Below are 23,070 nucleotides of genomic sequence, written 5' to 3' on the forward strand. Positions count from 1 at the left end.
CATGCATCTGAAGAAGTGGATTTTTTTTACCCATGAAAGCTTATGCCCAAATAAATCTGTCAAACTATTTTAAAGCTATTTAGGGAAAACTGTGCTAACTTTTATTTATTTATTTTTAAGTGAAACTAGTGTACTACACTGACAGCTAGACTTCTTAGTGTTAAAATTTTAAGTCAGAATGTAATCTTCTCTTGACATATTGCAATACACCACAAGGGATAAACAAAAACTAAGTGACTAGAAGTGGTCTTAAGTGAGGATTGCACTGTATTCAACTAACTTTACAGAGGAAACTTAATTCCATCAGGAAAACTGAAGCGTTGTTCAGGATTGGTGAACGTATTTAAACAGTCCAACGAACACTTGCATTATCCAACTTAGACTATGGTTACAAAAATCTAAAAGTTAATGTCTTTGCCACCAGCAAGTCTATGGTTAACACTACTGGAACAGGAATTGCTATTTTTGAGGTCAAGAGGGTATGTATAAAAAACTGCAAGACAGTACAGTTCTTAATATGGAACATTTTTCCTCTTTTTGAATGATCAGGTAATTCTTCAGCTATTAAAATACAGCAAAAGTAACCACCAAAAATCTGCTTACTGAACTAAATGTGCTTGTTCATTGTAATCTCAACTAAATTTATTTTCCCCCCCTGATATTGCATTTATGTGAAATGAGAATACATTTACCCATTCTTTTTTTAGAATGGACCTCTCCTATGAATATGAATTAAGATAAACAATAAAAAAGGATAATTCAGAGGAAAGATAAATGAAACTACTTATTTTAATGGCCGATTATATTGAGCCAATTACAGTTTCTGCATGAGTACCTGTTTAAATTATATTTTTATGTATATGATTTTGTAAAGGAGGGCTTTGCTTTTTTTTTTTTTTTTTAAATGAGCTGTATTTGAGAATGCACTCTAAAAACAATAGAGTATGCTAACAAGAGCCCATGAATTACTTTTATTTCAATGGATTTTAGTTAAAGAACATTAAAATAATTTTATCTTCTAAATCTTTTAGCCATCAGGATTTTAATTTTCTTCTCAACTGGCTTTAATGCTTCAATTAAAGAGAGTAAGGAAGAAATAAAAATATTTTCTTCCCCATTCCTTTGCCAAATGAAATGAAACAGCTTTAGGTCAATTGGCAAAAGAGTACAACTTAATTTTTTTACATCATCTGGCACACAAGGTTTTACCCTTGGTCTAAAGTAAGTCTAAAAATACATCTGAGACATACCCAGAGCCCAACATTTTTGATTAAGTCACATATTTACTAAGAAGGTAAACTTTTTTGTTTGGGAGGTAGGGAAAGAGAGACAGAAAGAAAGGGAGTCAACTGTGCATCATTCTGAAAGTTCTCAGAACACTGTGGGAAAAATATCAGTCAGAAAAGTTGTAGAATCGAACAAGTACTTAAACCCAGAAGTTCGACAAAGCTTCTGTTGCGGGGATTTAATTTTTTTTTTACATTTGTCCCCGAGACTTTGATATTCTCAGCACAGACTTAACTGTTGATAATTGGTGATACTGGTGCAAATGAGAAGCATTGGTGCAAAGTGATGATGCGGTATGTCATGCAGGTGGTTATTTCCAAAATAAGTCCCTCTCAACAAACGTGTAAACACTGAAAAATATAAAGATTCCTAGCTTGAATTTTTTTTAATCTAACTTGTGGTGATGTTATTGTAAAAAAAACTAATGCAAAATCAGGGACAACATGATGTAAAATACTGAAAGTCACAGCATAAACCTGAGATTTTGGCAGCTTTATCAAAACATCCTTAATGATTATTATGTATGCGTCACTAGTCCATATATTTCTTATTTAACTATGGACATCATGGTTTGTCTCAAACAAGGAAAATAACTCAAAGTGACAATTTTTGTTAACAATACATTAAAACAGAAGTGATTGGGTATTATCAAATTAAATAGCATAAATAAAATGTATTTACATTATTTTTCCAATCATTAGACAACATAATCAATTAAATTGTGCAACTTAAAACACCTAACACCAAAAATGTGAAGCATTATTTAAATCTTCACATATTACTGACCTTACGAAAAACTATTAAAATATTTTAAAATTCCCATTGTATCTATTTCAGACAAAGAAATTGCAAAAACGTTTAAGACTATTAAGAGTCATCAATTACACAGGCACTTCACATGTAAACAATCTACCGTACAACTGAAAAAATAGTTTGGCACAAACTTAGAAGATTGGAAAAAAAACACCTTTTTCCTATATAATGTTTTGTGTAATTACCATACATCCAACTAAATACTGGAGATGTTAGAAGTATATAAATTACAGTCAGAAGTGCAAGAAATAAAAAACTCAAATATAGAGCTATATGAAACAAAAATGGATTAAATATGATCTGTCACTCAGATTTTCACTATCATACTGTAGCTGGTTTTTGTTTTATCTTTACATTTAATCCAAATGATTGACAAACTTTTTATAGTAGGGCTTTGTTTGGTGTGTGTGTGTGTTATCCTTTATAAAACAAAACTAAACAACAACATTTTCAATGTAGTAAAAAAATCCAGCTTTTAAAAATAATATCATGAAACATTAATGGGAAACTTGGAACTTGTATTACCTGGACAGAGAATCTGATGTTGTTAAAATCTCTTGTGCATCCAAGTTTTAAAACATCAGTATAACTGTATATTCAGGTAACAGTCAGTTTGAAATCAAAGTTTTACATGTCCCTCCAAAATAAGGCTCTGTCTAAAGTGTCTGGGCAGAAACTACTTCTGATGGCTTGGATGTTCCCATTGAGGAAGCTGAATTGCTTGGCAGCAATCTAAATCAATAGATCCATGATAAGTTGTCTGGTTTCCAAAAGTCACGTTACACAGAGGAAAGCTGGGATGCTTTAGATGAAGGTAGTTCAAGCAGAGCCTGAACTGTAAGACCAACTTTCACTAGACCCCTTTCCTCCAAAATGTGATGAGGCAGGCAAAGCCTTTCCTGAAAAATAAAATGGTACATGCATCATGTTTCAATCATTCTGCACAGCTTGGGTAAAAAGTGTACTTTTAGAAGACTTCAACACTCAGATACCTCACTATGACTAATTAGAGATCCATGTAGAAATCTTCTCTGGTCAATAAGTTTGCATATGCATCTATCTCTACAGCAAAATTTTAAGTGTGACAAGGTGCTCAGAAGTTAATTATATCTCACATAAGATCTGATAATTGCAGTGTGAAAAAATTACACACACAAATATAAATTAGTAACTTAGAGCAAAACAAAAACTAAAGAGTGTTTCATTAAAATGTTAAACTAAGAAGAAATAAACACTATTTCTTAAAAGCCTCTGATAGTTTATTGAAGATTTAGGGCCAGACTCCCCCATCTGTTTTCATAAACAGAGGGAGCAAAATGGAGTGAGGGTGGGGTAGTGCTGGTCAGTGGCAGACTTCTTCCTTCCTTGTCCTTGCAGAAGCTCCACTACAAGTTGTCTGTAGGGAGGACTACAATTTGCTGGAACTCAAGAATGAATCATCTCCCACCCAAACCCATAGGAATTCTCTTATAAGCATTACATTCAACATGAACCCCTTTTCTCTATCAAAGTGGAGTCATTGGTAGCAGCCAGTAAGGGAGTCATTGGAAACATGACTTGTGCAGGAGTTGTGCGGATATGGAGGGCAGGAGCAGAAGCACAGGGCTATAGCTTAGGAACTATGGTTTTCGGGGTTAAGCCACCTTCCTGTCCTACTGAGGTGGAGTTCAACAGCCACTGTCAGAACAGTCATGTGGCTACTGCAAATACAAACTCATGGAGTTTCCTGTCCCCTAATGCACAGAAGAAAATTTGGCCCTTAATTTTTCCCTTCATGGAGGAGGTGGAAGAATGAGCATGGGTAAAATGAAAGTGAGGGAATAGTAACAAGAACTAGAGATGAGCTAGTACAGTTAAGAGCCATGCAAGCTTCTTCTATGTAGCTCTGTCAATGCACCTTGTGATCTGCAAAATCCCTTTCATTCTAGTCCAAGATCTTTCCTAGGCAGATATTCCCATTCATGCCACAATGTGCCAATAAACAAAGGGTTTCTGATAAACACACACACCCAGCTCGTCTATAGCACTTTTCACCAGTAGATCTCAAAGCACTTTATACAGAAGGTCACTATCATTATCCCCTGAAACTGAGGCACAGGGAAGTGACTTGGCCAAGATCACCCAGCAAGCCAGTGGCAGAGCCAGGAATGGATCACAGGTCTCCCAACTCCCATTTCACTGCTCTAACTACTAGGCTTTCTAGATAACCCAGAAGAGTAAATGCTGACACATCTTGTCTGTGATTATTAATAAGTATATTAATCAATAAAGTGATTAGTATACCTGTGGCACGCCCAATTTTTTACAAGCATCAAGAAAGTTTTCAACATTTCTTCTGCACTTTGCCATACTGAGTTTAGGCTGTAAAGATAGGATGTTAGATCTTTGTTACGCATTTATAAAAGGACTTTATAATTATGATGCAAATTCAATAACAGTTGTATTAGAAAACAAGCGAAGTTACAAAACTAATTTTTTAAGGACTTAGTACATAACAGACTGCTAAACCCTTGAGCCTTAATGTAATACCAAATACTTGCTTATTGCATCCTGAAATAAAATGAAAATTGATAATATAACCATTTAAAACAGTGAAGATAATTCACAATTTTCTAGTGCTGAATTCCAACAGTTTGCTTTCACTTCAGATAGAATAAAAATGATGCAGATGACTCACCACTGCTGGTGATGGTACATGAATACTTGCAACAGAACGTGGCCTTATGTGATTGGCTAAATGGCAAAGAACAACCCCATCCATCAATGCTGCTCCAATGTCATCTGGCAAAATGACTTTTAACCTCGATTCAAGATTCTGTAAAATAGAAGAGGCGTCCAGAGTCACGACAGTATCACTGTCAAGGAAATTTTGGTTTAATTTAAAATCCAGTAATCCCATAAATTTAAAAATGGCAACACTAAGCCTAAACTGTTATGCTACTGGGTACAAATATTCTCTGTATAATTAATCTGCTTTTCCTCAGCTCAGTTTTTAATGATGTGACTACGTTCACAGGTATATCGAGGTAGCAGCTCATGCAGCTGCTACCATGGTGCTCTGTGCACATCGGCTATGAAAACAAACCTACTGCTCCTATCAAAGCCCATATAACCGACAGCTTGCACATTCATTCTCTGAAGGTGAAGGATCTGTAGTTGAAATGTCAGGCTCAAAAGCAGCATCAGCTGCTGGTGAAGATATGGAGGCTTATGGGTTTGATACATGCTATTCATGGGAGGCAACTTCTTTTTTCTTCTACTCTGGGGTCACACCCACAGAGAGAGAGAGACACACAGATAGTTGGAGTGGAAGCATATTTTGGGGGTTGGGGTGTCACCCGCCCGACAAGTGATAATTGAGTGGTGAGGGGTGGAAGTACCTACACTTGTGTAGCAAGAGAGTTGGGGGAAGGAGGAAGTGCTTTTCACCACACAAATTACAAGCCTTCATGGAGAAAGGGGCAGGAAGCACACTCGATCAATCACCTTAGGAGCAGTGCTTCTCCTAAACAGCTTAACTGGACTTGAGCAAATTGCTGCTACAGCAGGAGCTGGAGCTGCTATCATGGTATTATCTAGAATATAGATTCCGTGTTTAACTGAAATCTCTGTACATTATGTGCCCTTTAGACGTGTGCAGCCTCTGATGACATGCAGCTGGGAATCTGAGGATGAATTAAAAATATAACTAACACAACATCAAGAAGAAATGACTGTTCTAAGTTTCTGTTTTATCTAACCATTATTTAGTAGCTGCATAAAAAAAGAGTTACACTTTTTTTAATAATTAAGAATGTAACTTACAAAATGATTTTCAGAATAGAGCCATATAGGAAAACATTTATTCAAAACACTGAAATTTAGATCCAACATGGCATTATTCACACTCTTTTCAGCTAAGGTCCTTCCCACCAAAGCATGTCTGATGATTCAGGGATGATGATTCGAAATCCGGGACCAACTCTTCAGGTACATGCCAGAATGCACAGTCAAGAGGTGGGCACCATTCTCCTTGTGCCATGTTACAGCAGCATTTGGCTCTCAAGGGCCAAACGTATGGCCCAGATTGACATGGTGTAGGGGCATCCCAACTGCACTCCCTTTCCTAACCTGGTAGGAGAGATGTGTTGCATACAAACTCCAAAGATGGAGTTACAATACTGCAGTTATCACCCTTGCACTGCCTGGGCCATGTAGACAGGTTTTACAGCAAGTACATGCTGGTGGTGCAAAGAAAAGTAAGCGCACTGCACGCAAGGGTGTGGCCCCCCCAGCTTGAGCCTAAACAGCAAGTCATGGGAACGTACATTGCGAAGATGTCTTATTTGTTCCCTTTCTTCCCTTAAATGCTCCATTTTCCTCCTCATTGTAAATCCAGGGTCCACAACTCCAGAGTCCTGGCGAGAGGAACGGCTGAAAGCTGTTATAAAACAGACAGTTGTCAATATTTGGAACACCCCCGCTATGGAAAAAAAAATCCACCAGTAAAGTAAGAGAGAAAAATCACAGTTATTGAAATGTTAAGCGCAACAAGTATGGTCCAATGCTATACAGTGACTACAATAACTTCAGGCTCAATGGGCTAGCAGCTACATGTAGTCTTTAGATGTTAAATTTTCAAGGGGAAGCACATAGGCTCTCCCTTCCAATGTCTGCATTTGTGCCTGGAAATTAGGTAGGTAGCAAATCTGTCTGGGTACATAACTATGCTTTCATTTTTGACAGGGTAGACCATACTGGTTTTTGAAAATATCTATTCTTACAGCTTTTTACTGTAGCCCAGCATAAAACTGTTGTGGAAGGAACTCCCTGTATTTATTTATAACCAATAATAATTAAAATAAATATTTAAAACTAGGTCACAGGAGAAAGTTTATGAAACCACAAGTTACGAGTATGAATTTTCTTATTGACCAAAGCTTCAGAATGCTGCACGGCTGCAATGGAAAGGACAAGGTTAAGCATTCTAGTTTGCATTTGATTGATCACTCTCCACTATCAAAAAAAAACCTTGCAGGTGACTATTTTATTATTTGATTATCCTCATACTTGCAAATACCAATATCTTTGCAGTATTAAACTTGGAAGAATTTCCATAATATTTAGAAATATTGTAACTTATTACACTTTTAAATTTAATTCTTGTGAAAACGCATTGAAAGAGGTTCTAATTTTTTTTTGGGGGGGGTTATCTTAGCAGGAAAGAATCTAGACATCCCCAATAATGAGCATTTTATGTAACTTGTTCCTAATGCCAACACTGGTCCTGTACATTTTATGACACGCATGCTACACATAAAAGATGTGTATTCTCATCTTAACCACCGAGTCTATGGAAATACCCAAAGCATAAACTTCTTAAAAGGTGGAACTCTTTTTTATAATACACTGTACATTAGAGAGTGAACTGTCCACAGAGACAATAAATGACCAACTGCAGAATGCATTTTGATACTGAGTGCTTACCAGCTAGTATTAACAAAGAACAAATTTGTTAAGACAGCAAAAGATTGACCTGAATGCATATTGTAAAGAAGTAAGGCAAGCTTTTCCTAATGAGCTCAGAAACTCCCAGATGTTCATGTGAAATTCTTCACTGTTTGGCCAAGGCGGCATTTCTCAACTATACTTTAAATGGTTAATATATAACATGCATATGACTGATGCAAATGTCAGAAGATAGCACTAACTAAAAATATTTGTAGCCTTGCTTCCTAGTCTTCAGAAAATTAAGATCTGCTTTAAATAAGAGGAGTTAGCAGCTGTCTGGAAATGGCAAGGGCATGGCAGCCTAAATGTGCTGAGCCTAATGATTTTTGGCAAACTCTGAAACCCCACATATTATTTCAGTGGACAATAGCCTGCCAGCCATTGATTGCCAAAGGCAGTTCTGCATTGTTTTCCCCCCTACAGAGGACGGCGAAAGACACAAAAGAAATCAACAGAGCCCTGCAAATATTTGCTTTATATCCACGGATATCTGCATCTGTGGATATTCGGACCATTTTTGCAGATCCGATGCAGATACACATTTTGTATCCGCGCAGGGCTCTAGAAATCAATGTAGCAAATAACTGCAATTTAGAGACAGTGCAGATATGAGCTTGTCAGAGCAGCTAGTCATGTCTCTTCCAACTGTACACTTGCCATAAGTGACCCGTGGGCACTGTACTGTGCAGTGGCCTCTCCCCTGCTATTGGTTCCAAAAAGTCCCAGTCTCACATTTCTGCTGCCCTTATCTTCAGCTCCAATGTGGGAAGCAAGATTTGCTGTGGCATACTGTATTAGATAGCACCACCTTACCTGACCTAGGTTTGAGACCAAATGGACCATGAGAGTTACTGTCTGTCCTTTCATAATCCTGTTAAAGAGAGATGATATATCAAGTTTTCTGCAATTTTCTCCAATTTTTGATGAAAAATTAAAAAAAAAAAATAGTTTTCACACCCTAAACTTTTGTTTCCATGACGACAACAAGAGAACCTGCTTTAACTTAGTTGAAAAGCTATAATGAGGGGGAAGACATTTTAATAAGAAAGCAGCGAATGAAGACTCACCATCCACAGATGAGAGAAAGACATAAGCCTCTTCTAGGCACAAAAGTGGCACAAGTTTAACTCAAATCTGTTTTTAAATCAATTTAAACTAGTGCAAGTCTCTGCGTGGACACATTTATAAGCTAGCTGTGAACACTAAGGGAATCCACACACAAGATGGGATCAATTTAACTAAATCTATATAAAAGCCAATGCTAGTTAACTTGGTGCCACTTGCATGTGCAAGCAAGGCCAGAACCACTTACAGAACAATGGGAAATGACAGCATGGGTAGGTAATCGTGGAATGAGCAGCTTGCAGGTAGACAGCCACTAATCCAAGTCTGTCTCTCCCCTGCTGTGACAATACAGATCAAGATCTGGTGTGGACACCCTTTTGCAGCTCAAATGGAGGGAAAACAGACCCAGGAGGGATTATCTGTTTTCAAGAAGAAATTACTTTCAACAGCTGGGACAGTGGCCTCTCCCATCCCAAAAGGTGGCAAGGGAAATTCCAACTCTTCAGTCCCCTGATGTGCTTGGAATCTTCTCGCAGCCTCCTACCTCATGATCCCTATCTGGCAATGGGTGGAAACCTTCAGCTTCATTGGGTGTCTTTTCTTCCTGGGTCAGTACTGGAATGCAGCTGACTGCCAGGGAAACATCATGGTCAGGCCACAAAGCATTTTCCTTCCTAACCCTCAAACAACCAGAGAACCACACTGCCCGGGTAAAAGATGCATAAGGCAGTCACGACTGTGGGGATGAATCCCCTTAAATTAGAGGGGGGCCTTTTGCAATTCTGGCTCCTCTATGGACTCGCTGAGGTCCAAACCATAACTTGTTTTTAAAACTCTCTAAAATGCTACACATGTAGGTAGCCTGCACTCTGTCTCTGTTCAATATGGCAGCTATGATTTCTCCCTTCTCGGTAGCTATTTTCATCAGCTAGAGTAAGAGGCAGAAAACAAATGCTGCTTTCTAATACACCAACCTTTAAAAACAATCAGAGGGAGCGAGAGATTTGATGCTAGTGGAGGCAGGACAAGTTAAGGAAGTTAACAAGGAATCTGTCCTTGATTCCTACTTATTTCTGCTTTTAAATTATTGCACAAGTGCATAATATTTCAATTCAATTCCTCTTTCAAAGCAAAGCCTATTAACATTTTCTGACCTGTCCAAGAGTTACATGTTTTTGCACAGTGAACCACAATGAAAACAAATTAGCGCACACAGAAAATGTTCACTGAAAGAAAGAAAAAAAAAAAAAAAAAAAAACCACAAACTTGTACCTCAGATGATACAGGAGACTGTGGGGACACATTAGTATTATCACTGTCTTGCTAAAAAGAAATCAAAGAGATGAAATTATAAAATGAAAATTATGGTTTTGAATAGGTATAATATGAAATTATGAAAATGCATACAAAAGACACATGCAACATTTTTTCCTCAAGTGTTGGGCAAAGTGGTAGTGACTAAATTAAAAAAATTGCAAATCAACTAAACACACACGTACAACAGCCATAATTTGACAAAGGGTTTTTCCTGTTGTAAAACATCTTTAACTTGAACACCTCAATACATGGGAAAATGCGTAAGTCTATTATTCAGTAAATACATTTCAATTTGATATATTTCATTTTGAAGCTAATGTTATTTTAAAATATAGTCCTTTCATTTAGTTGTAAAATGTTTAAGTCACAGAGCACACCTTTATCTATAAATATTATTTTGGAAAAGATCGGAACTAGTTACTGCGGTTTTCCTTTAAAGATGGTCACAAAAATAGAATGTAAGTTGTCACTGGATCTTTCTTTGAGATCCAGCTTTTTCTACACTACAGAACAATTTTCCCCCAGATTTTAACTTTAGATGCATCTATTAATTCACACTTGAGTAACTATAGCAGTTGAACTGGTAACTGCTATAATAATCCAAAGGATTGCTTTGTGTGTTTCCATATTGTTAAAAGACAAAAAAGGTAAAGGAAGAATATTTCAGCAACCCTGACCTTGCAATTGGAAAGGTAACTGACAACATTATGGTTTGCCAGTGGTTTCGCTTTAAATATTTCCAACAAGAAATGAAAGACAAGATGAAAAAGGAGGGCAAAAAAATGAATTTCAAAAGTAACACTAACTCTTTACTTACTATACTCCAGACTTTCAAATGCGAGGCCTGAGTGCATTTGATATTAGCTAGGGCTGTCAATTAAATGGCAGTTAACTCACGCGATTAAGTTAAAAAAAAGTAATGGTGATTAATCGCAGTTTTAATCACACTGTTAAACAATAGAATACCAATGTATTAAATATTTTTGGATATTTTTCTACATATTCCAATATATTGATTTCTATTACAACACAGAATACAAGGTATACAGTGCTCACTTCATATTATTACAAATATTTGCACTGTAAAAATGATAAACAAAACAGTATTTTTCAATTCACCTCATACAAGTACTGTAGTGCAGTCTCTTTATTGTGAAAGTACAATTTACAAATGTAGATTTTTTTTGTTACATAACTGCACTCAAAAACAAAACAATGTAAAACTTTAGAGCCCACAAGTTCACTCAGTCCTTCTTCTTGTTCAGCCAATTGCTAAGACAAACAATTTTTTTAAAATTTACAGGAGATAATGCTGCCCGCTTCTTATTTACAATGTCACCTGGAAGTGAGAACAGGTGTTTGCATGGCGCTTTTGTAGCTGACACTGCAAGGTATCTATGTGCCAGATATGCTAAACATTCATACCCCCCTTCATGCTTCAGCCACCATTCCAGAGAACATGCTTCCATGCTGCTGATGCTCGTTAAAAAAAATAATGCATTCATTCAATTTGTGACTGGACTCCTTGAGGGAGAATTGTACATCTCCTGCTCTGTTTTACCTGCATTCTGCCATATATTTCATGTTATAGCAGTCTTGGATGATGACCCAGCACGTTGTTTGTTTTAAGAACACTTTCACAGCAGATTTGACAAAACGCAAAGAAGGTACCGATGTGAGATTTCTAAAGATAGCTACAGCACTCGACCCAAGGTTTAAGAATCTGAAGTGCCTTCCAAAATCTGAGAGGGACGAGATGTGAAGTATACTTTCAGAAGTCTTAAAAGAGCAACACTCTGATGCAGAAACTACAGAACCCGAACCACCAAAAAAGAAAATCAACCTTCTGCTGGTGGCATCTGACTCAGATAATTAAAATGGACATGAATTGGTCTGCACTGCTTTGGATCATTATTGAGCAGAACCTGTCATCAGCATGGATGCATGTCCTCTGGAAGGGTGGTTGAAGCATGAAGGGACATCTGAATCTTTAGTGCATCTGGCACGTAAATATCTTGCAACGCAGGCTACAACAGTGCCATGCGTACGCCTGTTCTCACTTTCAGGTGACATTGTAAACAAGAAGCAGGCAGCATTATCTGCAAAGATAAATAAACTTGTCTGAGCGATTGGCTGAACAAGAAGTAGGACTGAGTGGACTTGTAGGCTCTAAAATTTTCAATTGTTTTATTTTTGAATGCAGTTTTTTTGGTACATAATTCTACATAAGTAAGTTCAACTTTCATGATAAAGAGATTGCCCTACAGTCTTGTAGTAGGTGAATTGAAAAATATTATTTCTTGTTTTTTACAGTGCAAATATTTGTAAAAATTATAAAGTGAGCACTGTACATTTTGTATTCCGTGTTTTAATTGAAATCAATATATTTGAAAATGTAGAAAACATCCAAAAATATTTAAATAAATGGCATTCTATTATTGTTTAACCATGCAATTAATCGTGCAATCTATCACGATTAATTTTTTTAATCTCTTGCCAGTCCTAGTATTAGTATTTCATGCTGATGGCTGCTATGGAAATAATATGGTGCAAAAAGCATAAGGAAATATTAACAGGCTTTTTGTGGAAGAGTCACTTCATCCGAAATACCTAATATTGTGTATAGTATTTATATAGCAGTGTATACATTGCCTTTGTTCAGATGAATATCTGAACTATTACTAGTTCGGTACTATACTGGTACTAAAGTGTAAAAATCCCCACATGCTTCATTGTCTCATTGTTTCCTTGTGTTCCCATCTGTCTGTATGCAACTGTTGTCTCTTGTTTTATACTTCGATTGTAAGATCTCTGGGCCATGGACAGTCTTTGTGTGATGTCTGTACAGCACCTAGCCCAGCATGATCCTGGTCCACGACTAGGTGCTACACTAATACAAATAAATAATGAATTTTCTGAAGTATTTTTTACCACTATCATGCTCACCTCATCATTTTCATTTCCACTTGAACTCTTTCTGGAAGTCTTGTACTGCAAAACAGAAACAAGTTTTGTTTTTTTAAACAGGAAACATGGGTTTCATTTGTACCAAATGGAATCTCTGTCAGTCAAATTGCGAGACAGATGGGCATCATTCAGTAAACGTTTTTAAATGGTGAAGAACTTGGGGCTGAGAGTTAGCAGTTTCTAGTCCTGACTGCCACTAACTCCTAACATGATCCCGAGCAGGTCACGTTACTTACATTTGTCCATCCACATTACTTACCTATGTCACAGGGCTGCTGACAAGCTAGCAGTGCTGCAGAAGTAAAAACAAAAGGTTACTCACCTTGTGCAGTAACAGGGACACGCATCTCAAAGAACCACTATGGGTGCTCCACATAAGGTGCGCATGCACCTCTCAAGCCCTTGATCAGAGATTTTCCATTAGCAGTGTCCATTTGGCCTGCTCATGCCCTCTATACCAGTGGTCTCCAAACTTTTTTGATCGCGCACCCTATCAGTAAAAAATTTTTGAGCGTGCACCCCCTGCCGCGCCGACTCTACCATTTTTGCCAAAGCAAAAAAATAATAAAAATAAAAGAGCCGCTTGGACTCCCGCCTGACGAAGAGGGGGGGGGAACGCTCCTCCTGCTGCGCACCCCCAAGGATCCTCTTGTGCACCCCACTTTGGAGACCACTGCTCTATACAACCTCATGCCACACTCTGAGGGCATATAGGGCTACACGGGCAAACTGCCCTCAATTCTTCTGTATCTGAATGCCCAACAAGAACAGTCTGAAGCAGAGGGGAAGGAGGGCAGTAGTGAAGCACCCATAGGGACGCACATCTCGAAGAACCAAAGTTACTGTGTAACTACTACTTTGAGTAGTGTCCTTATGGGTGCTCCACTTCAGGTGACTCCTGAGCAGTGTACTCACTGGGAGGGAGTGAGCTTCGGAATCAAGTCCAAGATCGAAGACAGTACAGCAGAACCAAGTGCTGCATCAGATCTGATGGCGTGAACTAATGCATAGGGTTGAGAAAGGTATGCACTGAAGCCCATGTAGCACCTCTGCATATCTCAGATGCTGGAATATTTTTGAGTAATGCTGTGGAAGTTGCTTGTGCTCTTGTAGTGTGTGCTACAGTCCTTTGGGGAGGCAAAGCACCAGCTGCATCATACCAAGCACTAATACAGCCAGAGATCCATCTCTACAGTCTCCGTGAAGAGATCATGCGCTTCTTTGACCTTTCAGCAATGGAGACAGAGAGTCTAGGTGATTTCTGAAATTATTTAGTCTTATCCATATAAAAGACCAATGCCCATCATACAACTAATGTCTGAAGGGAAATCTCCTGCTGAGATTTATGTGGTTTAGGAAAAAACACTGGTTAAGATGGTTTAAATGGAAATTGGACAGCACCTCAGGTAAGAACTTTGGGTGCAGTCACAGAGAGACCTTGTCCTTGAAAAATATCGTGTGGGGGTCTACCATCAAGTCTCCAATTTCTCCAACCCTGAGGGCTGACATAGCAGCTACTAGAAAGGCCATCTTCATAGATAAGTGAAGCAAGGAGCAGGTCGCTATCGATTAAAACAGAGGTCCCATAAGGTATCCAAGTACCCAGTTGAGATTTCAAGTCTGAGCAGGATCCTTAACATGTGGATGAAGATTACCCAGACCTTAATAAATCTCGATGACATTAAGTGCACAAAAATAGAAAACCCCTCTAGAGAGGAATTAAAAGCTGATATTGCAGTGAAATGAACTTTAATAGAGCGAATAGATACACCTGATTTTTTAAATCCAGCAGATAACTGAATATGGCTGATGGAGGAGATGATTCGGGCACAAGGCGGTGATGGTGATACCAGCGGTTGAACCTCTTCAGTTTCTGAAGGTAAATAATTAGAGTTAACTCCCTTTTACTGTTTAGTAATATTTGTAATCCTGTCGAGCAGGTGGATTTTAATCCCATGAGCCATCTAGGAGCCATGCCTAGAGATGGAGGACTTCTAGGTTGGGGGTGAAGCACATGACCTGCATCCTGAGAGAGGAGATGAGGGACCGTTGGAAGCTTGAGCGACAGTTGGATACACAGGTGAAGCAGGTAAAGATATCAAGCTTGTGTCGGCCAGGTCAGCACTACAAGGATAACCCTGGTCTTGTTTTGCCTGATCTTGTTCATCATTCTTAGCATTAGTAGTGTTGGAGTGAATGTGTAGAGCAGGTCCTCTGTCCAAGGAAGCAGAGAGGTGTCTCCCAAAGAGAGGCGACTTAGACCTCCTCTTCAGTAGAATAAGAGGAACTTCCTGTTGTGGGATGTGGTGAATAGGTCCATCTGTGGAAGTCCCCACCTCTGGAATATTCCATGAAGGATGTGAGAGTTCAACTCCCATTCGTAGTCCTGGGAGGAGCGCCTGCTGAGCAACAAGCTTTGACATTTTGGACTCCAGGAAACCAGCTAATATCTGAAGCTGATGGACTATACAGCAGTTCCATAATTGTATAGCTTCGGTGTACAGGGAAGGGGATCTTGCGCCTTCCTGTTTACTGATATAGAACATGCGAGCCACATTATCTGTAAGTGATTCGGATTGATTTACCCTTGATAAGGTGTCAGAACTGAAGTGGGATAATTTGGAGTTCTTTACATTTAGCTGGAGACCCAATTCTGGAAGAGGGAGAGAGCTGTCTGGGTGGAAATCAGCACTGCTTTGTAAGACTGGGCCTTGACTTTTCAGATACAGGAAGACTAAAATTGCTTCTTGCTGAAGATAAGCAGCCAGCCCCACTTGTAGTAGAAAGAGAGCCTGAGACAAGAGGCCTTGTATCAGAAGCCCATTATGAGGCCTAAGACTTGAACAAAGTAGTGGTCAAGCCTTGCTAATATAAAGCAAAGTTAGCAAAAGTCAGGCTCTGCCTGTGTGCAGGCTCACAGAACCTGGCAAGAACAGGGCTGGTATTGCAGAAACATGCACACTCCCAAGTGCTAGGTACAGGACACTCACGCAAGCACATTCCAGAAGGGTGGTACTAGAACATCCCGACACCAAGTATAGTATGAACACACTCCCCGAAGATGATACAAGGATACACTGACCCCCTCTTAGAGATAAGGTCAGGATGACAGTGTGATGGACAGAGATGTTTTGATTGAATCAACATATACAAGGTAATGGGTGGTAACAAACCACGTCATTGAGCAGTAACTAACTACGTCTGAGGGGCAACACGCAACTTGTTTGTACTGGTGTATAAAGATGGATCTTAGAGAGAGTGTCTTTGTCTGGCCTAGGGGTCAGCGGAACGTCCCACCACTGATTGAGCTGGTCCATTGTCATGGGCATACATGTGCTAGTGTAACTGTAGACACTGATCCGGGGAGCTAGGACCATGCTTCGTCGGCACTAAACCTGGCCGGGTGCCTTCGCTACTAAACCAAGTCTTGTGGTCTTATTGGGCAGTTCTATCTAGGTCTGCTGTGTCTGCCATCTGCGCAGAGCTAGGACAGCACTGTAAGAACAGACTCACGCAGCCAACATCTGACACCACCACCACAAGCTTTAAGAACCCCTTTGGGGCTGAAGGGAGGTCAAAGGGAAGTACTAGATATTGAAAATGATCCTGGCCCATGATACCAGAGTGCAGGTATTTCCTGTGTATGGGATGTATCACTATATGAAACAAGGCGTCCTGTAGGTCAAAGGCCGAAAACCATTAAATTCTTAATGGCAGAATTCAACTGCCTTAATTATGAGACCATTCTTTCTGCAATCTTCTGCCTCATTCACTACACACCTCTAAACTTCTGGAACAAATGAAGCCTGGGACCTACAGACAATCGCTTCCTTTACTAGACAACCCTGGTTCATCCCCACAGGGTCCATCCTATGCACTGAATGAGGAATGGGTTCTATGAGGAAACAGAAGACAGCATCCCTGTTCTTAGTTCAGGCACTCAGACCTCAGACCTGCTCAGCTCTGGGCTGGAGCATGCTCAGTGCAGAGATCACCTTTGGAGCTTCTAGCTGCTAAAACTGAAGATGTCTCTACTGAGCAAGTGTGAACTGCAATTTTTCAAAGGCTTATAATTTGCCCAAATTTGGGCAGATTTTCATGGGGACAGCAAAAGGCACATCCTGGACACAAAGGCCACCATCCTGTAAAATTTCAAGTACCTATTCCAAAGCAGCAGCCCTAGAGATTTTTTACAGAAAGGGTCACCAGAATTTTATAACATGGGCAAAGCAACATTCTTTGAAATGACAAACATTTTAGCTACAATTTTTTTTTTAAAAAAAAAATCAGCTTACGGAAGACACCTGGCATGGAAAATTACAACCTGACTTAAAAATTTGGCCCAAGTTCTAAGCTACTGAAAACAGGATCTTATAATAGCAATGATAGAGCAACCTTAATAATAGGTAGTGCTTCCAGCCCCACCCAAGAGGTATATCAATTTGAGCTGAAGTTTTCCCATGTTAGGCGTCTATCTCAGTCTGATATATACTATATTAATTTCAGCTATAAATGGTTCTAATGTGCAGAAGTGCTCTGCACACACAGCTGCAACTGAAGTCAACGTGAACTGTACTTTGAGCATACACAGTCCTATCAAAATACCAAGTATACTGAAAAATCAGAACCTAGGTGTTTTAAGTTGGGCATCCAAAATTAGAGGAGACAATTTTAGCTTTGATCTCTCTATGCTTAAATCCCCCAACTGTAAAATTGGAATAACAACATCACCTAATCTCACAGGCATATTGTGAAGCTGAATTCATTAAAGTTTGAGAAACACTCAGATACTATGATGATAGCATCACAGGAAACACCGATGAGAAAATTAATAATTTTGTATTTAGACCTGGTTTGAATGGTGTACATTAAATGAGATCTGGGGCCACAATGAATGCACAAAACAAAAAGAAATATTGACTACCCATTCACTGTATGTTTTAGTCTATTAAAAGTTTTTCTCAGTACAATTTTTGCAATTTTGATGGTCATTTCAGCTAAGGGCCATACAAACAGTTACACTGGCCATAAAGCAAATGTGAATGGAAAGCAAAAAAGAGCACATTAAGAAGATATAATCCTAAATTGCATACCACCAAACTAGGAAGTACTCTGTGCAACTAGTGCTTTGAGAAAGCCAGACTCCATTCACATAGGTAGTGGACCACACAGAAAGAAGATGAGTAAGATCAATGAGCTATGTCATCTCCACAACACCATCTTCTCAGAAATGGTGTTCAGTAGCCATATAATACTACAGGCATAGAAGTTTTCACAGTCACTTTACAGATGACACCATAGCGGTTGAGCAAGTAATCTTTTCTGAAGAGGCCACTGATTTAACCATGCAAAGAATTATATCCAGAATGACAATGTGATTGTTAGTTATGAAATACAGAAATGTAATTAATAGCCAGGATGTGTTGCAGGGAGAAAGAGAAAAGCCCTTTTCACTTGACAGTAACGCCAACATGAGATCTCATATGAGACATATGACGGAAAGCACATTCACATATTCACTGATGTAAACCGAAGCACTACGAGGCTCTACTCAGGTAACAGTTTCTCTCTGAAGTTTGTTTTTGAAGTTTTTTTGTTGAAGTATGGCTACTTTTAAATCTGTAGTAGAATGTCAAGGGAGACTGAAGTGTTCTCCTACTAGCTTTTGTATGTTACCATTCCTGATGTCCAATTTGTGTCCATTTATTCTTTTACATAGAGACTGTTTTGGCCAATGGTGTGGCTCATGTGGTTGGGTCCTCTGATGGTGTCGCTAGAGTAGATATGGGGACAGAGTAGGCAATGAGGTTTGTTACAGGAATTGGTTCCTGGGTTAGTGTTTCTGTGGTGTGGTGTGTAGTTGCTGGTGAGTATTTGCTTCAGGTTGGGGGGCTGTCTGTAAGCGAGGACTGGCCTGTCTCCCAAGGTCTGTGAGAGTGAGGGATCGTTTTCCAGGATAGGTTGTAAATCGTTGATGTACTGGAGAGGTTTTAGCTGGGGGCTGTACGTAATGGCCAGTGGTGTTCTGTTATTTTCCTTGTTGGGCATGAGCCACACCATCAGGGACTCATTCACCTGCACATCTACTAATGTGATATATGCCATCATGTGCCAGCAATGCCCCTCTGCCATGTATATTGGCCAAACCGGATAGTTTATGTAAAGAGTCCTTCCCTTTCCCCCTCTTTGCTCCAGAGTCACATATAGTACTAGGGGACACACTCCTTGCCAGTTCTGGATGATGTACAGGGAGGTCTCCCCAGCCTGGGCCTGACTGGAGCCTTGCTGCATTCCATAAGGTGCTTCCGAAGCCAAAGTTCTCGCAGAAAAGCACAGCAGATATTGCATTTAATGGAGATATGAGCTTCTCCAAGGCAGTATGGTTATCGTCACTGGCCCAAAAGGAGCAACGGGAGGAGACGTGGTTTTTGAAACCTGGTATCCTAGGCATAATCTAAGTCCCATGCTGGGAGACTGGAAAGAATCTCACGTTGGGGAATCCAACACTAACTAGTGAACACCAAATAACAATAAATAAAATGAAAAAATTATATCAAAGTATCAGCTCTGGACATTGGAGGATTCTGACTCAGGCCATGCGGTGCTAAGAAAGAGCTGAAGAGGCGGTCGGTCAGCCCCACCCCTTATCTCCTCAGTGTGGAGCATGAGGAGAATAGGGGCACAGGTGTGGACTAACTGACACTATTTGCAATAATTTTCCAGTTTCAGGAGGATGGAGCAAATATGTATTCAGTTGAATATACAGAGGCACCTGCACTCAAAGAAATTTGCTATTGGATTCAGTTTATTTAGATCTTCTGTAACACTGTTAAAGCTGTCATATCTTTATAGATAGAAGGCCTAATCTGAAGCTTGTCACAAAACACCACAATTATCTACAGAAGTTGGAAAAAAAATTGACTTCTGCTCTGTTGCCTGTGATCTTGTGCCTATTTTGCATCATGCGGACACTGACATCTTGTGACCATTAGCACACATTGCAAACAAACGGAAATAATTTCAGAGTATTTCCTCTCTCTCACCCTCAAGTTAATGCAGTAAGATAGTTACTAAATCAAACATGTAAGGGTGATATTAGCATACTGTACTAGGATATGGCAACTGATTTAAGATGTACTGTATATCTTTCTTAGACTGCAAAAATACCAAATTGAGCATCAATATTCGTTTAAAATAGTTTTGCATTTTTTTTTGTGGTTTTAATCCTGAGGTGGGGGGAAGAAGAGAAGAAATGATGGATGTTTGGAAGGTTTCTAGGTTAGGTTTTATTCTCTGCCTTCAGAACACAGCTTTAAGTTTACATTTGCTATTGAAGATAAGAGAAATAAGAAGCATTTCCTCACTCAGCTAAATGTTTCCAGTTTTCCTGCACTCTCAAATTGCCCTGGAAGCATATGTATTAATCTAACCGGATTGAACCAACGCAGAATATAACTCACGTGCAAGTTAGAAGAGAATGCTATCCCATCAGGCCCCTTCATTTAGTTACCCAAGAAAACCCACCTGTGTATCTTACAAAAGAGAAATAAAGCCCATAGTATTTTAATGATTCATGCCTAAAACACAGTATTTCAAAATATTGTTTGTTAATATGTATTTGATTAGATGATATACACCCACTTACTTCTACAAATTGCAGCAGAGAGTGAACCAGAAGATAAATGTATCAGTTTGTATCATACTAGTCTGGTGATAATTAAGCTAAATACATTGTCTTCCTTTAGGATACAGAAAAGGTGCTCAAGTTGTAACTAGAAACATTAGTTCTTCAAAGAGGGAAAAGAGGCAGCAAATGAAAAAATAAGTATACAATACCTTGAAATATTCCTTTCTAACTTGTTTGCTCCTCCTCCTCTCTTCATTCTGCCAGATAACAGGCTGTGTTTCTGGCCAGTGCTGCTCATCTGTCAGATCCTTTTGGTTTTCTAGTGGCTGCAAAGTTCAACAACGTTTTTAGACAGCAAGTATTTAAACATTAAACATTAGCATGGATTATGAGGACACTGAAATTATATTACAGAGGTAAATTTGAACAGAAAAGTTGGTTTAACTAGAAATACTATTTATCTTGGGCCTTATTTGCCTCTGTTACGCTTCAGTTTTGCAGCATTGTAATTCCACCAATCTCTGATACAGGTCACTTCTACAGACAGCACTTCTTACATTTCAAGACTCTAAAATAAGTTATATATGGGGGAGAGTATAAGTTTAATGATGGCCTTAAATTGTTAATTTTTTTTTTAAACCACAGCTTTCTTCATTATCCATGCTGGGCCTGATTTTCACAAATTAGCATGTACTGAAATTGTATACACTTACCACTAATAGGCATGCAAATGGAAAGGTAGATTTGTGACCAGCTATTCATGTGTAATTACCCTATTTGAGCACGCAGCAAGTCACTGTGCATGCAAATTGAGGTGTGCATAATTTTACACATCAGGTCAGTTATCCACTGATATTCTTTTTTTAAAAAGCATTTTCTTGTGACTCCCACCTACAATGAAATGTATGCAATAGATGGCACTATCTAAATATCCATCTTTACAACATGTAAATTAATATAATAATTTGAAGGAGACAATAAAAGGCTTATTCATAAAAGATCAGTGAATTTAAATAATTAAATGTTCTCATATCCACTAAATATAAAGAAAGATGATTCAAAAGGAAATATTTACCTACAAGGACAATGCATATAAATCAATCTACATTTCTAAAGCTGTCTTTGTATTACCACCTAAGGGCACCATAAAATGAACATAAAACAAACACTGAATTGAAATCTACAACCAAACATTTTGAGTTTGATCACAAACATTTCACAGCACTTTGATGTGTTTCCTACCCAGGAATAAAAAGCAAAACAAGAGATCTACAATATAAGGACTATTTAAAAACTGAGAACACAGAAAAATCTGTTACGCACAAGACAAAGAAATTATACAAGAATAAAGTAGGGCGAAATTAAGACCCATAATGCTTTAGAAGTAGTACATAGATCTTAAATTCATATAAGCATTATTTGAAAGAAAAAAAAATGAAGCCTGTATTAAAGATGCAATACAAAATGAAGAGGGACATTTTTAGATTACCTTTACATTTGCAACCACAATTATGTACATACATTTATTGGTACCTGCGAACAAATACATCTGTGAACACAAACACTATGCAAGTTATGCTACACCAGTAGCACATCCATGGATGAAATGATTATCAAGGGCTAATAAAGGTGATATAGTTTTACATGCACATATTTACCTGCCATCTGTAAGGAGACACTGGAGAATTTGTTTCATCTGTTGAGACACTTTAAAAAAAAACAGAAAAACTATTTGAATATGTATTTTCTTGGTTTTATTAACTATGTTGTTACTTTTTACACACTAATAGCAAGACTTCCAAAATATTTTAGCCTAATATAGAAATCTGATATTTTAAGCAGATTTTTTGAGGTCTGAATCAGTGTTAAAAATACATATTGTTATGAACTCTGTTTTGATGTCTTGTGTGTTGCCCAACAATTTTATAACCAATACTGTCAAAAGTAATTTTATGAGCATTTGATTAAAATGTAATGAAATTTGAGATTTTTGCATCCAGATCCATTTCAAGCTCCTTTATAGTTTTAGCATACTATGCTTACCATTTTCCAAGCTTATTGTCAATACATACTACAACTGGATAACATTAATCTTTAAATTATTACTTGTGGAATTCAGTTACTTCCTTTCTTCAAGAACCAGAAACACACTTTATTCAAATTTAACAGTAAAACTAAAGTCTGTTCTAATGCAATTTTAAAAGGGTACTTTCAGTTTAAGCGGACACGCTTTTTTTTTTTTTTTTTTTTAAACTGAATATTAAGAACATATAAGATTACTACAACTGGAAGTTCAGCGTAACAATTTCTCTATCATTTCCAGAGTTTTTACTTTGTGACTGCAACAGCCCCGTATATAGTCAGTTTCACTGTTTGCCCTGTACGGTCAGTTTTTGTGTGTGGGGGTCCTTCACACAGCAATAGGGCAGAGAAATGTTTTAGAAGAGAGGAAAATTAAATTGTAGAACCTCAAAAGTTCACAGGGGGACTAACGGGTAGATATA

At 38.4% G+C, this 23,070-nt stretch overlaps 1 protein-coding gene across 1 annotated transcript in view; it reads right to left on the minus strand.

The window, feature by feature from the left end:
- Positions 1-2,879: 2,879 nt before the first annotated feature.
- LRCH2 (leucine rich repeats and calponin homology domain containing 2) overlaps positions 2,880-23,070 on the minus strand; it is a 77,941-nt gene continuing 57,750 nt past the window's right edge. Inside the window, exons 14-22 of the mRNA XM_065410790.1 lie at positions 22,225-22,273; positions 20,776-20,892; positions 12,919-12,963; positions 9,928-9,978; positions 8,404-8,461; positions 6,408-6,520; positions 4,778-4,915; positions 4,384-4,461; positions 2,880-2,999 (exon numbers count right to left, since the gene is read on the minus strand). Coding sequence (XP_065266862.1) covers positions 2,880-2,999; positions 4,384-4,461; positions 4,778-4,915; positions 6,408-6,520; positions 8,404-8,461; positions 9,928-9,978; positions 12,919-12,963; positions 20,776-20,892; positions 22,225-22,273 — 769 coding nt within the window. The remainder of the gene's footprint in view (positions 3,000-4,383; positions 4,462-4,777; positions 4,916-6,407; positions 6,521-8,403; positions 8,462-9,927; positions 9,979-12,918; positions 12,964-20,775; positions 20,893-22,224; positions 22,274-23,070) is intronic.

The sequence above is a fragment of the Emys orbicularis genome, chromosome 9 (genome assembly GCF_028017835.1).
Source record: "Emys orbicularis isolate rEmyOrb1 chromosome 9, rEmyOrb1.hap1, whole genome shotgun sequence".
Lineage (NCBI taxonomy): Eukaryota > Metazoa > Chordata > Testudines > Emydidae > Emys > Emys orbicularis.